At 34.5% G+C, this 16,938-nt stretch overlaps 1 protein-coding gene across 1 annotated transcript in view; it reads left to right on the plus strand.

Moving 5' to 3' along the window:
- Positions 1 to 16,938, plus strand: part of NPU (ATP-dependent helicase/deoxyribonuclease subunit B) — a 72,192-nt gene that overhangs the window by 7,816 nt on the left and 47,438 nt on the right. Inside the window, exons 4-5 of the mRNA XM_089800095.1 lie at positions 10,572 to 10,665; positions 10,919 to 10,979. Coding sequence (XP_089656221.1) covers positions 10,572 to 10,665; positions 10,919 to 10,979 — 155 coding nt within the window. The remainder of the gene's footprint in view (positions 1 to 10,571; positions 10,666 to 10,918; positions 10,980 to 16,938) is intronic.

Consider the following 16,938-nt stretch of genomic DNA (forward strand, 5'->3'; position numbering starts at 1 on the left):
TTACCAGAGTAGTTCTCACTGATAGTTTTGAATTCTTTAAACTTAGAGAGAATCTCTTTAGATTCTTTGCATCTAAGGAAGTATATCCATGTCTTCCTTGAAAAATCATCAACAAATATCAAATAGTACAAGAATCCTCCTATAGAAGGTATAGACATGGGCCCACATAGATCAGAATGTACTAGTTCCACCACTTCTTTAGTTTTGCTCAAACTATGAGGAAATGGCTTTTTAGTGTTTTTCCCTAAGGCACAACCTTTACACGATTCATTGTGAATATGTTTTAACTTGGATATTCCAATTACTACCTTTTCCATTGAAGTTAGGACACGGATATGACCTAGTCTTCTATGCCATATTTCATTTGAATCAGAGGTCTCATGTACAAGTGCAAGGTTTGTATTAGCACATAGCTCATATAAAAGTCCTTGTCGTACTCCTATTGTTAAAGCCTTTTTAATGGTTGAATTTCTAGGCCATGCTAGTACTTTCCCTTCCATGAATGCAATTTTATAACCATCATCTTCAAGTGCGGATACAAATATTAAATTCCTCTTAATACCGAGTACATAGAGGACTCTAGAAAGTTGAATAGAATTTCTAGATTTCAATTTTATGGTGCAAGTCCTAATTCCTTTTACAGAGTGCGCAAAGTCATCACCGATTGTAACTTCATCTGTTTCTATTTGCATACTTTCTAGTTTATCTTGATATCCAATGATGTCTCAAGAAGACCCGCTGTCAACTATCCATGTATTCCTTTTGGTTGATAATTTGGCTGGATAATGTTGAATAGAAGGCATTTTTCTCATATTCATTGCCTTCATTTGACTTCTCAAATTTTGCAAAAGATGCTTGAGGTTTAGAGCTATCGGTGTTGGAATTACAATAGGAAAGGTAAACTTCTGGGGGGGGGGGGGGGGGGTGGGTGTGAATCAGTAGTTTAAACTTGGACCCATAAAACTTTCACCATACATCCATCTCATGCATTCAATGCATAAACTGAAATAACATGTAAAGCATGTACATATAAATCATGTAAGCATTTAAACATTCATGCACATAACACCAGATAGGATTACCCAGAAACCCTCTAAGTGAGAAGGTAAAACTGGGGTGGGGATGACACCCACAAATCTTCACTACTGCAGTAATAAAGTATATCCAATGAAGGTAACAATGTTTTGACCATGAGACATGATCTACCCTATGAAAGGTCTTCCATGTTAGAGGCTTACAAAGACTGTTAGGTCTCACCTTGTTAGAAAATTTCAACACCCTGTTAGAAGTGTGCCTTGCTAAAGGACTTTAACTTACAACTAAGTAAGCACCCTGTTAAAGGATTTCAGTACGGCCTGTTAAGACTACTCTATTAAGAGATTTTGACTAAAATCATCTGTTAAAATATCTTAGCTTTGATCCTGCGGAAACCGCACTTGATTGCTTGATAACAAATCACCTCTAAACACTTGTCTTCTTGATCCTTCTTGATCAAATGTCTCTTTGCTGTATCTTTTTCCTTTCCTCTGTTCTGCTCTAACTGATTTTGCAATGTTGTCTCTCTATTCTGCTCTAACTGATTCTGCAATGTTGTCTCACTTCATAACTCTTAAGCCACCATGAATGCTCTATTTTGTGCATGCAAATTTCTCTCTTCGCTCGTTCAACATTCATTCATCTATATAGAGTTTAGGGTTTGTCCTCCTTAAGAATACTTTGCTGACTTAGGGTTAGGTATGAATCTACGGCTGAGATTCATCCATTTTGCCGCTTAATCCTTCCCTTTTTCTGATTGGTTGCATGTAATTGCATAGGGAATCCAACTTGAGATTCGTCCTTATCTCCAAATTATCGTAATTCATCCTTAAGTAAGCTCAAAAACGGTTTACATAGTTGTTTGTGCCATTACAAACAAATATGTCAAAATTGTTTTACTCTGCATCTGAAGTCTTTGATGTTTGGCATACACTAATCTTTATACTGTGACGACATCTGTATCACTTGGCATCCATTGTTCATTCAGCTCCTAAATCACTTGGCATACACTGTTTGCTCGACACTTGAGTGACTCGGCACATGAGTGGCTCGATACTCATTGTGAACTCGGCATGGTCTAACATATACATGTTGTGCTCAGCATGTATTACTTGTTCGGCATGAACTAAGTAAATAACTTAAGTGTGTTGACACTCACTTGTCAAAACCAATCTGAGATCAACAATCGGGACAATTTATTGCATAATGTCCATATATATCACATCTAAAGCATTGGATTTTGGACAAGTCTTTCTTTTGTTTGGATTGTCCTTTTCCATGAAAATTTCTTTTCCTTTCGTTGTTTTTCTTCTTTCCCTTCTTATGAGCATTTGTATTAAGAACTTGAACATCTTCATCTAGGGTTTTGTGTTTTCCCTTAATCATTAATCTCGATTCTTCTTGAAGACAATCTGATCTTAAACAATCTAGTTTATAGATTTTAGACCTAGCACTTATACCTTGTACAAAGGATTCCCAGGAGTTTGGAAGTCCTTCTAATGCTATTAAGGATAATTCTTGATTTTCAATCTCATAACCAAGTGCAGATAATTGATCTCTCAAATCTGTGATTCACATAAAGAAAGCATTTATAGTTTCCCCTTTATTCATGTTTACATTATTCATCTGATTTTGAAGAGCAAGTTTTCTGCTTGTATTATTGATTATAAATGCATTCTCAAGAGCTCGAAACATACTATATGTTGTGGTATGTTTTGCCACAATAGGTACTATGTGGTCTTGAAGAATATTTACAATTATCTTCATAGACATTTCGTTTTTCTCGATCCATTTTGATTTCTCAGGGTCATCTTTAGGTTCCTCTTTTTCCTCTCTTACAAATGATTCTAATTTGTTTTCTTTTAACAACATCTTTACTTGAAGTTTCTAGAATTCGAAGTTATCAACACTTACAAGGTGATGTTCGAATCTCATTGTATTTGTCATCTTTGTAGAGAAAGGGAGGGCTGTTATTTGAAGTAAAATCTGATCCTAATAAACTTAGTGTGATCTTTCCTTGGCCAGGCTCTAATACCATGTAAAGTTTATTACCAGATTTGACTGATTGCAGAATTTTGTTGTAGGTACAATCAATATCACCAATATTTTTAATTGCTTCTAGAATCTGCAAGTGTTAGTGCAATAATAACATAAATGAATTATATGAAACTTCAGAATTATCTTTGATCCTTTTCGAGCACTTGCATTAATAGATTACGATACCAAGATTACATCGGGCAGATTGGATAAATACCCATGGAAGAGGTGTGGGGGGATGAATGGCCATGTCTCCTGTGGGAGACATGGACATTCATACACACACCCATTCGTGGTTAACAAATCACATAATTAGTTAATGTAATTACCAATCATTTAAATGGTTAACATAGTAATTTAAATGTATAAACCAATCATTACATTTGCGGCCCAGTATAAAAGATAGATCGACCAAGATCTAAACATCAAAAGAACCAAAGATAATCTTGATCATGCCTTAATGATCTCGAAACATATATATGTCTCATCAGTTGCAGATTGTGTAAAGTGCAACATTATGTACGTATGCATATATGCATAACAGCATGTGCATTATGCTGTTGTGCGTATATACATAAGTATGTGCTTCATAGTAATGTCAGACTGAAGCTACATGCATTTAACAGTTAGGCTAAGTAAATGTTGGTTATTGCTCCTTCCTCCTCTATTGCAACCAGCTTTGTTCATAAAAAAATGTGGGTCATTGATTGAGCTTGATTGAATGGATATAGGATGCTTATAAGTTATAACACTTTTACCCTTGTGTCTTTGTCTCTTCCTTCTGCTCTTGCAAGTTGTTGATTAAGATGTCCAATTTGTTGCAGAAATGTTCAAGAAAATAATGCTTCGTTTATTGGTCGCCAATCAATATAGCATATCATTGCTTGTCAAGATTTTTGTTGTGTTGTGCTTTAAACAACTTTACTAAAGTGGGCCTCACCATTGGACAATGACTCAAAGCGGAAGAAAATGTTGATGGAATCTTACTTACGACTTGCAAATAGATGAGAATGGTGGCAACAGAAGGTCTTGAATCAAAAGAACAAATTGAACTGAATTCTCCATGGGCCATTGGAGGAATGTAATCATTGATAGAGAGACCCTTTCAACTGTACTTAAGCTTAAGGCATGAGGAACCAAGGCTGTTGACCAAAACACAGCTAAAAGTGCAAAAATCTAAAATGTAAAGAATGTCATTGTAGTTTTGGTATCTCAAAGGGAACTGTTTGATTAAGAAAAGAAATGAATCCAACAATCCATTTCTCATTTTTGCTTACAGTCATCATCTCTACACCAATCCCCATATCCATTTCATTTTCAGTTTTTGAACCGGCCAACCCAAAGATTTTCTATCTTTTCTGATTCATTATTCTTTGGGTCCAATGATGGACTTCACACCTCCGGGACCAAGTCCAGAGAATCTTCACTATCCTCCCAATCAACTGGGTGATTTGGAGGAAGAAATATCAATGTAATTCTCAGCTGAGTAAGGGATTTTTGTATTGGATTTAGCTTGTTTACAGATGATCCTTATAGAATTGAGCCTTATGGGTACAATAGAAAGGCCTCTTTTTGAGCAGCTTGCTTTCTACAGAATATTACTGAAGGAACAAATGTGAATCCTCCTTCCTGCTTTCCAGGTACAGGCTGTTCAATTTAGACAAAGTAATAGCAGATCCTAACTAAAGTAGCTGTTCTGGACAAATTGGTGAGCTCACAATAATTCCACCATTTACCAAATTTGTGTGTTGCGCTGATCTACATGCTCCAATTTCCTAGAAAAGATTAGTCCTATGACTTCATGGCTTTGATATCATCCTAGAATATTGCATAACAAGAAGTTTACCTCAGATTTAATGCCTATGAGTTAGTCACAAAACTAGGAAATGAATAAAGAACTTCTATATTTAATAAAAAGCAGCTGTTTTGGGTACATGAATCACTAAGATGCCATGGCTAAGAGGTAAGAAATTAACTCTTAATCACTCTCGATGAGGAGGTTAGTTAACTCAGGTTAACTAAGAATGTTGGTGACCTTACCTAATTAGGGGTGGCACCTAATGACCATCAATTAAATATTGATAAGGCAGTGGTGGCACTTGTGGACATCAAGTAAATGTAAACACATCATTATTAACTCCCTGGGTAGGAAAACTTAAATGTTTCCAATATACTTATAAAATATTCCAATATCCTTATAAAATATTTCCAATATCCTTAGTAAAATTAATAAAGCTGCAATTTACGCTTAGAATGAACACTATTTTAGGTGAGCAAGATATATATACCAACAGTTTATACTGTTGAGGGGAAACTCCTTAAGATAAATTAGGCTTCAAAGGTCTAAAACAACGGGACTAAAACTTTCATCCTTGTAAGCTGACACTACTTTTGAATCTCCTCCGAAGTCTGATATAGGCATACATTGCCCACGAGAGATGATGCCTTCTTATGTGATAGCAACATGGATGTAATAATCTAGAATTGGTCAATTAGGGTTAAAATCGAATTCAAGTTACTAGGCTAAGATTCTAGTAAGTGATTTAAGATTGTAATGTTGATATCCAACATTATTTGAAGACATAAAATCCAAAAAATGCAAAAAGATTGGCAATTCAAAAGTTGAATGAGCATCACAAATCATGTATCTGCCACAAGAAGATTACATCAGCAAATGAAGAATTAGCCCAATCGAGTTAGATGGAATATGAACTTGAGTCTGAGTGGATCGTTGAGGATGATGACCCTGTATTTACTTCATTGGACTGTGGCATAGGTGGATCATGCTGATTGTTAGGTGGAGCTTGTAGCAGTGGTGAGAAACAATCTTATATAAATAGAGACAAAAAAGTTGTTCAGGATAATTTTTGCAATATAGGATGGCAATAGCTGCTTTTTGATGTAAAAAATCTTAGGGTACATTTTCCTATTATTAATGTTGGAAGGAATGGCTCCTATCAATCACATTTTGATCTCAACTAATGTAACTTTTTGTTGATAATAAATTTCTATGTCCATTATGTTGGTTCCCAAAACCGCAGATTGGAAATCCAAGAGCTGGCCACTTCTCCGATAGGACTTCTCAATCAGTTTTGGCCAACGAACGAGAATTGCCTTGATTCCCCTGCACTTTAGACTCCGCCACACCTAGGTGGGTAAAACTTCACCTCAAATGCTGACTGCCTGGTTCAAGGCTTTTCTATAGCGAATTTAAACTTCTAGAGTTCTCCGACTGGCAAGGTCCTCAAACTCAATCAAAATGAAAATTGGATGCTGGATAATGTTTGAATGTTTTTGTATAATTGAATAATAATTAATTTGATGCTTGTAGGAAGGAAGTTATAGATTTTTTGACTTCAATAATAAAAAGACCAGTGCCTTTACTCATCCGGGCAATAGAGTCAACTTCAGTGAATTTTCATGTACAACTTTATAATGTTTTACACACTTATAATTGCCAACAATTTAATAATCAAAATGCAACATATCAAATATATACGCAATCTTAAATTAGTCCAGATTGAACTTTAACTCCTCTAGTAAGGAGACAAATTGGACACAAATGTGGAAACAATTAAATATTTCACACTATCTGTGATGATTGAATTTAAATGCTAAATGATCATGTCCACTTATCTGACATTTAACTTGTATACAAAATTCCAAAAAATAAAGGACGAACCATCTGCAGTTTAAATCTCCACACCTTTAATAATAATAAACAAAGAACATTTTATTTTATTATAAAAACAAAATAATAGAATTTATATTACAAAGTCATAATAAGCCCCTTATTCCTCCATACAATAATAAAATATAAAAGTACTTTTCTCCTAAGAGAATATGGATGTCCGGATGTGAATGTTTTTGGAATATGTCTTATTCTCTTTTGCACTTGATACTTATATAATATCTAATAGTCACTTGGTTACATCCAACCAATATGACTTTTCAAATAGGAAACTAATTACTTTGTTACTCCCGTAGCATGATTATTAAAATATTTTTAGTTTACCAAAGGTTTCAGGAATGTCATTCCTAAAAATAACTAGGATCACTGACTTTTAAACAAGGTATGGTTGAATAATATTTCCAACTTTAATCGCAACCTTATTTTATAAGCATGTATTGACTTTGCAAAAACCGCCACAGATTGTTTCTTTTGATAAATTCATCTTCAGATTGAACTTTCATATCTGTTGTATCATTCGATTGACTCATGCGGCAACCACTTTGACCATGACGTTGGATCTTCTTTCCTACTGTTATTGCCCATCGCACATCCTTGACTTCATGGCTTCCTATATATTTCCATTGTCTTCCGTCTTGAGAGAGCGTCCATCACGTCTGAGCAGATAAACAAGACTGAAAGCACCTCCGTGAATATTAGTTTCGTCTCTGTATCTGTGTTAGGTATGTGCGTTGGGTGCTCTACCATGATTTTTTAACAGACTTTCCTCGTCTTGGCTCGTCATGTGCTATTCCCTTCCACGCGGTTGACCTCACTTTTACCGTTAATAATTATTTCCTTCATATTTAATTTGTCGAACTCCATGTATGTTTCTATGCTTGCCCATAATTGTTTGTATATACTATAGATCCGACTCCCTGATGCCATTGATTTCCTCCAGTCATATCTAGCATCATCATGCTGCCATCTTCTCTATCGTCAATCTTGTCTATACTGCTCAGTTTTCATTTAGTAAATTATTGAATGGATGATCCAGTTTGTGGAATATATCCAGTTGCTGCAGTACCAAGAACATCTGCTACAACCCTAGCAGTATTTGATAGGCCCAGCAATTTGCCAGCATAGTGTGGGCCAATATCTTCATGACTGGACTAACAAAAGGAATCAGATCCTGATTATAATGTACTGGCATCCACATTTTTTCATCATGGTTAGAGATCTTTCTGAAGAGCATAGCATCTTGAAACTTATGAACAGGTTCAATTAACAATCTTTCACACAACAAAAATATCAGAACTAGAGAAGTCGTGTAATAATCTCTGTTTCAGATAGGAGTTAAAATACTGTTCGCTGTGAGTAAGAATTACATCAAACAGTTTCCAATCATACCCAAGCTACACTGGCCAATTTGAACTGGTCTTGTTTTGAATAAAAGATTCAAAATTACTGGTTAGACAGTGAGGGGAATTTAATCAAACAGTTACCATGCACTGTATATGTAACTTCTATTTGTTTATTGGCACTGAAAACTGGAACCCAAGCAGCATATATTTTAAATTTACTCTTAGCAATACTATGCTTCCAACTCAAATAGATGGCTTCTAGCAGATATTATAATATTGAACTTGATACGGCAGTTTTAATCATGACAATTTCTCAGTTGCATTTTGATATTGGACACCAACCATTAACTCATAAATAAAGTTCACACACATTTACAATCTATGCCAAAACACCATGACAGAACATTCATCTCACTTAACAGTTACAACTTGCTTAAAAGACCAAATGCGACGTAGAATATAGCACCTGGCATATGCAGACCCTTATGTCGACGCTGAGTATTAGAGTGTGGAGAAATCCGCCTGAAGACACCACGCAAGAAACTGGAGTGACATCGCCTATACCTTGGCTGCCTACTGTGGGAAGTTTTGACTTATTTCTTGAGTTCTCTGAATCCCGTGTCTCCACTGTGACGTCCCTGGAAGCTTGTCGGGCTTGGTAAATGGTCACGAAAATACAGAGCTTCATGTGTTTGGCCAAGTATTTTAGAATCCGCCTGAGAAAAGTGTTAAAATGCGCATCCAACTACAGCCATGGATAACAACATGTTCTGACCTGTAACCTTCAAACATCAGCAACTAATGATTTGACTGCAAATACTGCCTGTGCAAGATATGGTAATTCAAATGCCGCTTGTTAAATGTTAAGTTGGAGTTCCTGCCTTCTGTAGGGATTTCTGGTGCTGTTCAAAACCTCAGTACCTGTATTAAGCCGTGCCTTAAACCCTTTAGTTTTCTTTTCTCTCTTACAATTCCCCTTTTCAATGCAGTCTGGTAATCCTGTCTCAAGGAAAAGTTTGACCTAGCGGATAGCAAATACAGACTGTCTTCTGTCCAGATGTATGAAGATATCTGGCTTCTAACTTCAAAATCAACTAAATATACTGCCAGTAAACTCCTGTGTGCAACAATTCCTTCCAGAACAAATCAATTGAACTTACTTGATTTCAGACCATTGCTGACTTTGGTCCACGCCAATGCAAAATGAAAATAGGAGAGATTGGGGCTACGTCCAACTCCCTTTGTGTTCCCAGACTTGAAGGGTTTCGTCCTCAAATCTCAGACCAGTCACATTAAAGCAACCAGAACTCAGAATAATGTAGTTCATAAATTCTCTTGTGTGTTAATCCAAATGCAAACACATGCATATATAGCCTCGGAATGAGGGAAAGTACAAAGTGCAAGGAATGTGGGATTAAATGACATTTTCGTCCTAGAGTCACTTAAAGCTATTATAAAGTAAATAACTTTTAAAAACATTAAAGTGACTTAGCTCTGCTTCATTTAATAAAGTTCTGGAATAAATTAAATTAAATTCCTTATTGTGACTGGAGAGCATCCTTCTTGAAATCGATATTAATTTATCCGGATGTGGAGATAGATTAATTCTGTCGCCCGGAACTAAAATTGAGAAGGGGACATGACAAGGCGTCTGTCTTGTATGCTAATTCTTTATTTCAAATTTTCCTGAGACATGTTGTTCTCTGTATGTTGTATGTGCTGATTGAGATTAAGTAGAAAATTCGCCATTGATTGGATAGGTTTTTACAAAATCATTTTTTCTGAATATTAGAATTTTATCTTGTGTATCTTGATCTCTCTTTGTAACTATATGAAGAACCCATTTCGTCTTTACATGATTTCTGATTTTGTCTTCTTGCATTAATGACAACCTTCTTGTTCTCCTTTTTCATAATCATGAAAATGTGCACAAATGTAAACTTTACAAATTTAGACTCCATCACATTACATGAAAATAATTTTAAGCATATCAGAATAACTTTTCTTTCTTTCGTTTCAGCTTTCAATTTTGAAAATCAGTTTCCAATTCTCTATTCTTTTCTGTCTTTGTGTAAACATTTTTATGCTAGATCTAATTGATTAGATTTTGTTTCTATTTGAACTTCATACAATTCAAAATACAACACAATAATACTCTCCAAGCCCCGCAAAAAAAAAAAAAAATTGCTATTTTTCAACATTTAAAAAAAAATTTGCCTAGTTTTGTCTTAGGTTTTTTTTGCCATGTTCAAGTCCAAGTAAAAGATGGTTTGCTAAGTTTTTGATAAGTTGGAGACTCAACATTATGCATGAGCTTATTTCATTTATTCACATATTTTTCTTTTCTTCATCATATATGGCTCAAAAGTTTTTGGGTTGGGTAAATTTTTGTCTCAGCGTTTGATTTATTCTTTGGAATTGAAAAATTAAGTGATTCATGTATTGGAACTGTTGGTGCCATGCAGATCATTCCAAGTTGGAAGGGAAAAATTTCTTATTCCATGGTTATTGGTGATCAATCGCAAAAGCCCTGAACTTCCAATGATCGATATACATTTGGTAAGTTGGAAGATTTGCATGAATTCTTAGCTTACTATTTAACTAATAATTGATAGCATCTTTGAAAATTTTATCCGTAATGTTAGAAGCTGCAAGAATAGAGTACACAATTGTGCCATTCTAATTTCCAACGCCATTCTAATTTCCAACTTACCATAACATCGATAATTGCAACCTTCACTGCACTTTTAAGTGGAAATGTCTCCATGCCTTGTTTGATTACTTGTATTGTCTTACTGTGTGAATTTTACAGAGATATTCTGGTGCTGATATCCATGGTGTGACTGCAAAAGTTGTGAATATGCCTCATCATTGTAAGTTTTTTATTAGCTTTCTCATGTTTTAATTTTCCTTATCATTTATTTGAATTACATGTTAAATTAAATGGATTCAATGAGACCAAAGTTATGCTTAGATTAGAGATGGAACATGAATTTTCCACATTTTTTGAATTTGAACAATAGTTTTTATCTGGATCTTCATCATCTTGTGCAAGATTCTATTTTCAAGTTTTCATTTTTTATATTTTCAAGAACGTGTCTGTCATCTCAAGAATCTATGCACATGTTTGTTATTTCTCTTAGTAAAGTTGGGTGGATATGATTGTGTATTAATGAGATACAATGTGATAGGGATGTCACAAAGTAAAGATGAATAAGTTTTGTTTGACGCCTATTTGGCTCTAATCGTTGCAACCTTTCTGTTAATTGTGATGATATCTTGGCTGTTGACGTTTGGAAGTTTCTTTTTCTTTGATATTAGGTGGGGGAGCTCTGAACTTTGCAAAATAAAATGTGTTCCCATCTTTTGTGATGTACAGAACACTTCAATGCAGAGATGCCTTGTACTTACATAAATTCGAGGCTCTAACTACGAGCATATTTCTGGCTTCTTATTTTTCTTATACAGAGAATATGCATAGCTTTGGGTCCTCAATATCATAAACATTTTGTTGGGTTTGTATATTTCTTTAGATACCATCAAAAGTCTCCCAGTCTCTTGGTCTACTAAAGCCCACTTGCCTGACCCCAATCTCTGGGATGTACAAATCAATAATGCATGCCCAGTACCATTGTCAAAACTCCACTTACCGCTTGGTAACCAAATACTGAACATCCAATACGAGCATTGAAAGCATTGTGAAGGCACAAAGTAAAGGTGATTTTTGAAAATAACACAGAGAGAAAGTCTGCAAACAAAATTTATCACCAAATTCCTCTTCAAAGCAATATTTGGAAAAAGTAAAAACATGAACTTAAAGTGAATTTCTTACACTGTTCTTTAAAATTTATAAAATCACCTCCTTGTTTTTGTGCCTTACGAATTTATTGAGGACCACAGATACAATTTCTTGCTACACATTTTGTAGAAGTTCAGTTAAAAATAAGATTCTTCTTGTCCATTTAAAAAAAAAATGTATCTCAGGTAATTGGAAAAACTTAATATAGATTTTTCTTTGGTCTGATTGTAAGGGCCTTGGATAAACTGATGAAGGGTGGCTCTTGCTTCTAATGGATATTGGATCCTTAGTTCTATGGACATGGAGATACTCACCATATAAACATTTGATTAGATGTACCAGCTTTACTTGTTTTACACAGAATGCAAAACAGTCGAAGAATATTCTAATATTTTTAATTTTATTAATATGCCTTGGCTACCAAAATTTGAGTGTAAGGATGCTTGTAAATCATTTTTAATTTTAAAGACATGGTAAATAAGTTCGACCTTGTTTTCCAAAATTTAGACATTCAAAATTGCTGCTGCTCCTATTCAGGTTAGTATTTGTTTGCTATAATTTATAGGATAGTTGAACAAAGAGAGCCTACAGACATTTTGGAAATTGGTCCCCTTGGAAATAGGCCTCGGACTTACTTCATTGTCAATGTGGAGGAACATATTTGGCTTCTTGAATCTAAAAGAGAAATGTTTTCAAAAACCCCTGATACTTCTCTGTTCCTGCCATTGCCTAACAAGGGTCTCTTGAAAGGCACATGAGAAATGGTTTGTTAACTGGTTCAGTCTCTTAGAGCCTATATAAATTTATAATGATCAGGATATTGGCCTGCATGGGATTTGTGGAGTGACATAAACTATTCTACATGTTTACTGGAATAAGCTTGTTTCTAAAAGTTTTGGATGGTTTGGGAACAGTGGTTGTCAGAGGTATTTATTGGACTGAAATAGGCTTTAAAGCTTATTGGTTTCCAAATATGTTACATCATTGTTAATGTGGAAGAACATATTTGGCTCCTTGAATCCAAAAGAGAAATGTTTTCAAAATCTTCTGATACTCCTCTGTTACTGCCATTGCCTAACAAGGTTTTCTTGAAAGGCATGTGAGAAATGGTTTGTTAACTGGTTAACTTTCTTTCGTAGAGCCTATAAAATGATCAGGATATTGGCCTGCATGGGATTTTGTGGAGTGACATAAATTATTCTATATGTTTACTGGGATAAGCTTGTTTTTAAAATTTTTGGATGATTTGGGAATAGTAGTTGTAAGAGACATTTATTGGACTGAAATAGACTTTAAAGCTTATTGGTTTCCAATATTACTCAAAATAAAGGATATGAATGTTTCCAAAAACAGAACCAAACAGATTTTAAAAGACAGGAAAAGGAACTTATTGGTTTTGAATATTATAGGATTTCACCCAGCTTAGCTAAAACTGAGGCAAATACCTAAGCTTCTGCTTTAAAGCTACAAAGTTTTATTCCTTGCACAAAGACAAACATCTTTGCAGTGTGCCCTTAAATCGGAGTTTCTGCTAACAATTTGAACAGCTTTCAGGGAAAATTATGGATTCAGATACATAGGAAAGGCAACTAAACTGTTGATAAAAGACAACAATAATGATTACAATAAATGGATAATAGTTCCAAAGTAAAGAGAATCACCCCATTTCTTAATTTAAGGTTAATACATAAAATCAACTTATTCATGTTAATGTTTTAGCATCAGTAGAAGTAATTCGTGTTTATCTGATATACTAATCTGTGTTTATTTTTAACAGATAAAGTTGTTACTGCTGATTATTAAAACCAATGCATATATATGTGTGTGTGTGTGTGTGTGTGTGTGTGTGTGCACGTGCGCGCTTTGGATAATATCCATTTGCATTATAATAATCATCGGCAGTATACTTATCGGCACCCTAATGTATAATGTCACATTATTATGTGATCGGGTTCCTTGATATATATCATCCACCGGCAGACAAATTGTGTTATGTTTTATCTTTGTTACACGTAACAATAATCATGCCCCCAAAGAGGCATGACTCTACGTGGCCAAAGGCCACGTGGAGCCATGACTCTTCGGGAGTCATGACTCTCCACTTGTATATTAAGAACCGTGCAGATTGCTGAAGATACATCATCAATACACGGCATTTTGTATCAGCAGTCTGCACTCTGTTTATTACAATTCTCCATTATATATATAATTTGCAGGTTTATTAGAAGCCATCTCAAATCATTAGCAATACAGAAAAGGAAGTTGACTTTGCTCCCACAGTTCCAGAGATCTGCAATATTCAAAGAACAGGCTGCTCACAGTTATACAAGTAAGAGTTACATTGTTCCTGTGTTAATTGTTTTATCTATCAGACATACAAATAAAACTAACAATTCATAGCTTCTAATATAATCACTGATTAAAAACCATAAAAACAAAACAAAAGCATAGAAATCTATTCATTTCAATTAAACAATTGAAAAAGAATTGAGCAAATATCTCAAATTTTTTTGGTCTCATTGCCAAAGCAATGCTTCAGGGAAACTGTACAAGTTCAGCAGATTAGTCTAACATCACTTGAATCTCTTTGTTTTTGTTCAGCAGGCTTTTCTGACTGAAAAACATCTTTTAAACACATCATTTGAAAGTTTGAAACAGATTCAACGAGGTAATGAACTTCTCCACTGACTATCTGTAAAACATGAGCAACTATGAAAATTTTGTTCATTGGAATGTCACCAGACATACAATCCAGATACAGTGCAATATAAAAATACCGAAAGTTGACATGTATTCTCATTCTCATGCAGCAAAATGGTTTAAAAGCCAGTAAAAAGCAGCAGAAATCAAATTAAACTCAATGGCAGGCAAAATGAATTCTACATGGCACTTGTGTATAACAATTTTCTACTAAAACAGAAAGATTTGCAACAAGAAAAACTGAAAATTGGAAAATGTCTACTGAAACAGATAGATTTGCAATACGAAAAACTGCAAACTTGAACTTAAATACACAAAAGTAGACCTACTAACCACTTACAGTGGATTGAGTAATAACAATTAATAGGAAACACTTGCAGCAATCAATTTAATTGAAAACATCCCGCTTTCAGCACCATCATACACAGATTAATTTTCATTCTTAAAAAAAAACAGAAAAGAACCATTTGAACCTTAATAATAAAGCAAAATACACAGACACCAATTGTATTTGTATCAAGCCCAAAATAATACAAGCTTTGATATGAGCAAGAAATTGTCATCAGACCTGGTTTTAAAAAGAGACGAAAAAATTTCTAAACAAAACAGACAAGCCTTACCGATATCTCTTAGAGCCCTTACTTGAACTTCTACCATGTAAATTTGGAAAGAAGAAGACATAGGTACACAAAATTAATCAAACAAAAATGCAAATTCCTCGCTAAATTGGGTTCCAAAAATGTCCAATAATTGAATAATACTCACTCAATCATGCAACCAATTCAAAGGTTTTATGGACTCACTCTTGGAGATTATGCTTAACCAAAAAGGCACAGTCCTGTGCAAAGATGCCAGGCATTGAAATTTAAACATAACGAAACATAGCCACAGTTTAAACTTTAAATACAACCCAAAAGAATAAAAAACTTCTACAAAAAGCTCAAAATTTCTTATGGATAAATAGAAAAATCCTAAATTATAAAGAATTGCTTAGAGCAAAAATGACATCCTACCAGCATTCAAATTAGAAGTAATAATTAAAATGGAACATAAAGTACACCCTTGGAAAAAACATCAGCTACCACATTCTTTTTTCCTTTCATACGTTCTATGTTAAAATCATAAGCTTCGAGCTTGCGTACCCTTTTTTGTATTGTCATTTAAGTCTCTCGTTTGCCCAGAAAGAATTTGAATTTGTTATGATCTCTTTACCTCAAACCTTGCACAAACTATATACTGTCAAAACTTTTTCGAAGCCTGCATAATGGCCAACATTTGTTTATTGTAAATAGAGAATCCTCTGTTTAGTTCTCTCAATTTCCTTTTCAAAAGCTATGGGATTAGCCTTCAATGGCAACACTGTAATTTCTTTCCACAATGCATTACATTCAAAAAAATATGGAAAAGAGAAATATAAAACAACTAGAACAGGGTGTACATTACGCCCTTAAATTTATCAAAGACTTTTTGTGCTCATTTTAACTCCCTGAAAGCTACTTTCTTGGTCATATATGTTAAAGGTGTTATTAGATGTGAAAATCCATTATTAAATCTCCTATAATAACTCCAAAGGCCAAGGGATCCTCTCCACCATGTCAATTTAGTTGAAGAAAGCCAATCTAAGATAGCTTTGATTTTTTGTTGATCCATATGAATCCCTTTGGCACTAATGACATGACCCAAATATAAAATCCTTGTCATTTCAAACACATATTTTCTTTACTGAAAGAGCTTTTTGCTTGAGTATTCCAAGAATTGTATCTAGCTGCTTCAAATGTTCTTCCCAAGTTTTTTTGTGACTCAAGATGTTATCAAAGAAGACCAGCACAAATTTTCTTAATTTCTTATTGAATACTTGGTTCATACATGCTTGTAAAGTGGCTGGGGTATTTTTAAAACTTAAGTTACCAGGTTCTACTATTTAGGCTTGGGCCCTGGTATTGGTACAGTTCAGGTACTGGTTCTTCTTGGATCCCTCTGTGAAGGATCCACCGTGAACCTGGGCACCCAAGTAGAACTGAAGGACAGTAGGTCATTTAGGGTATGTATTTCTGATTTGTTCATCAGCACACTCTTTGTATTGGCTTTAGATAGTGTCTTGCAATAGCTTAATAATATTACTCAATTGAAAATTGGTCTATGCAATGTCTTTAGTCTATGGCAGTAGTGTACATCAATCTACTTCAGTTCATTGAAGGTTAGGGATTGATTTTTTTATTGGAATATGTAAGTACTCTACTGCTGATAGATTTGTAAGAGCCAGCCCATAGTTATGTTTGTTGATCATGTTCAGAATGATGTCAATTCATTATAATTTTATTGGCAATTATGGA

The sequence above is a fragment of the Cupressus sempervirens genome, chromosome 9 (assembly GCF_028749045.1).
Source record: "Cupressus sempervirens isolate cs-2001-9-10 chromosome 9, ASM2874904v1, whole genome shotgun sequence".
NCBI classification, from domain to species: domain Eukaryota; kingdom Viridiplantae; phylum Streptophyta; class Pinopsida; order Cupressales; family Cupressaceae; genus Cupressus; species Cupressus sempervirens.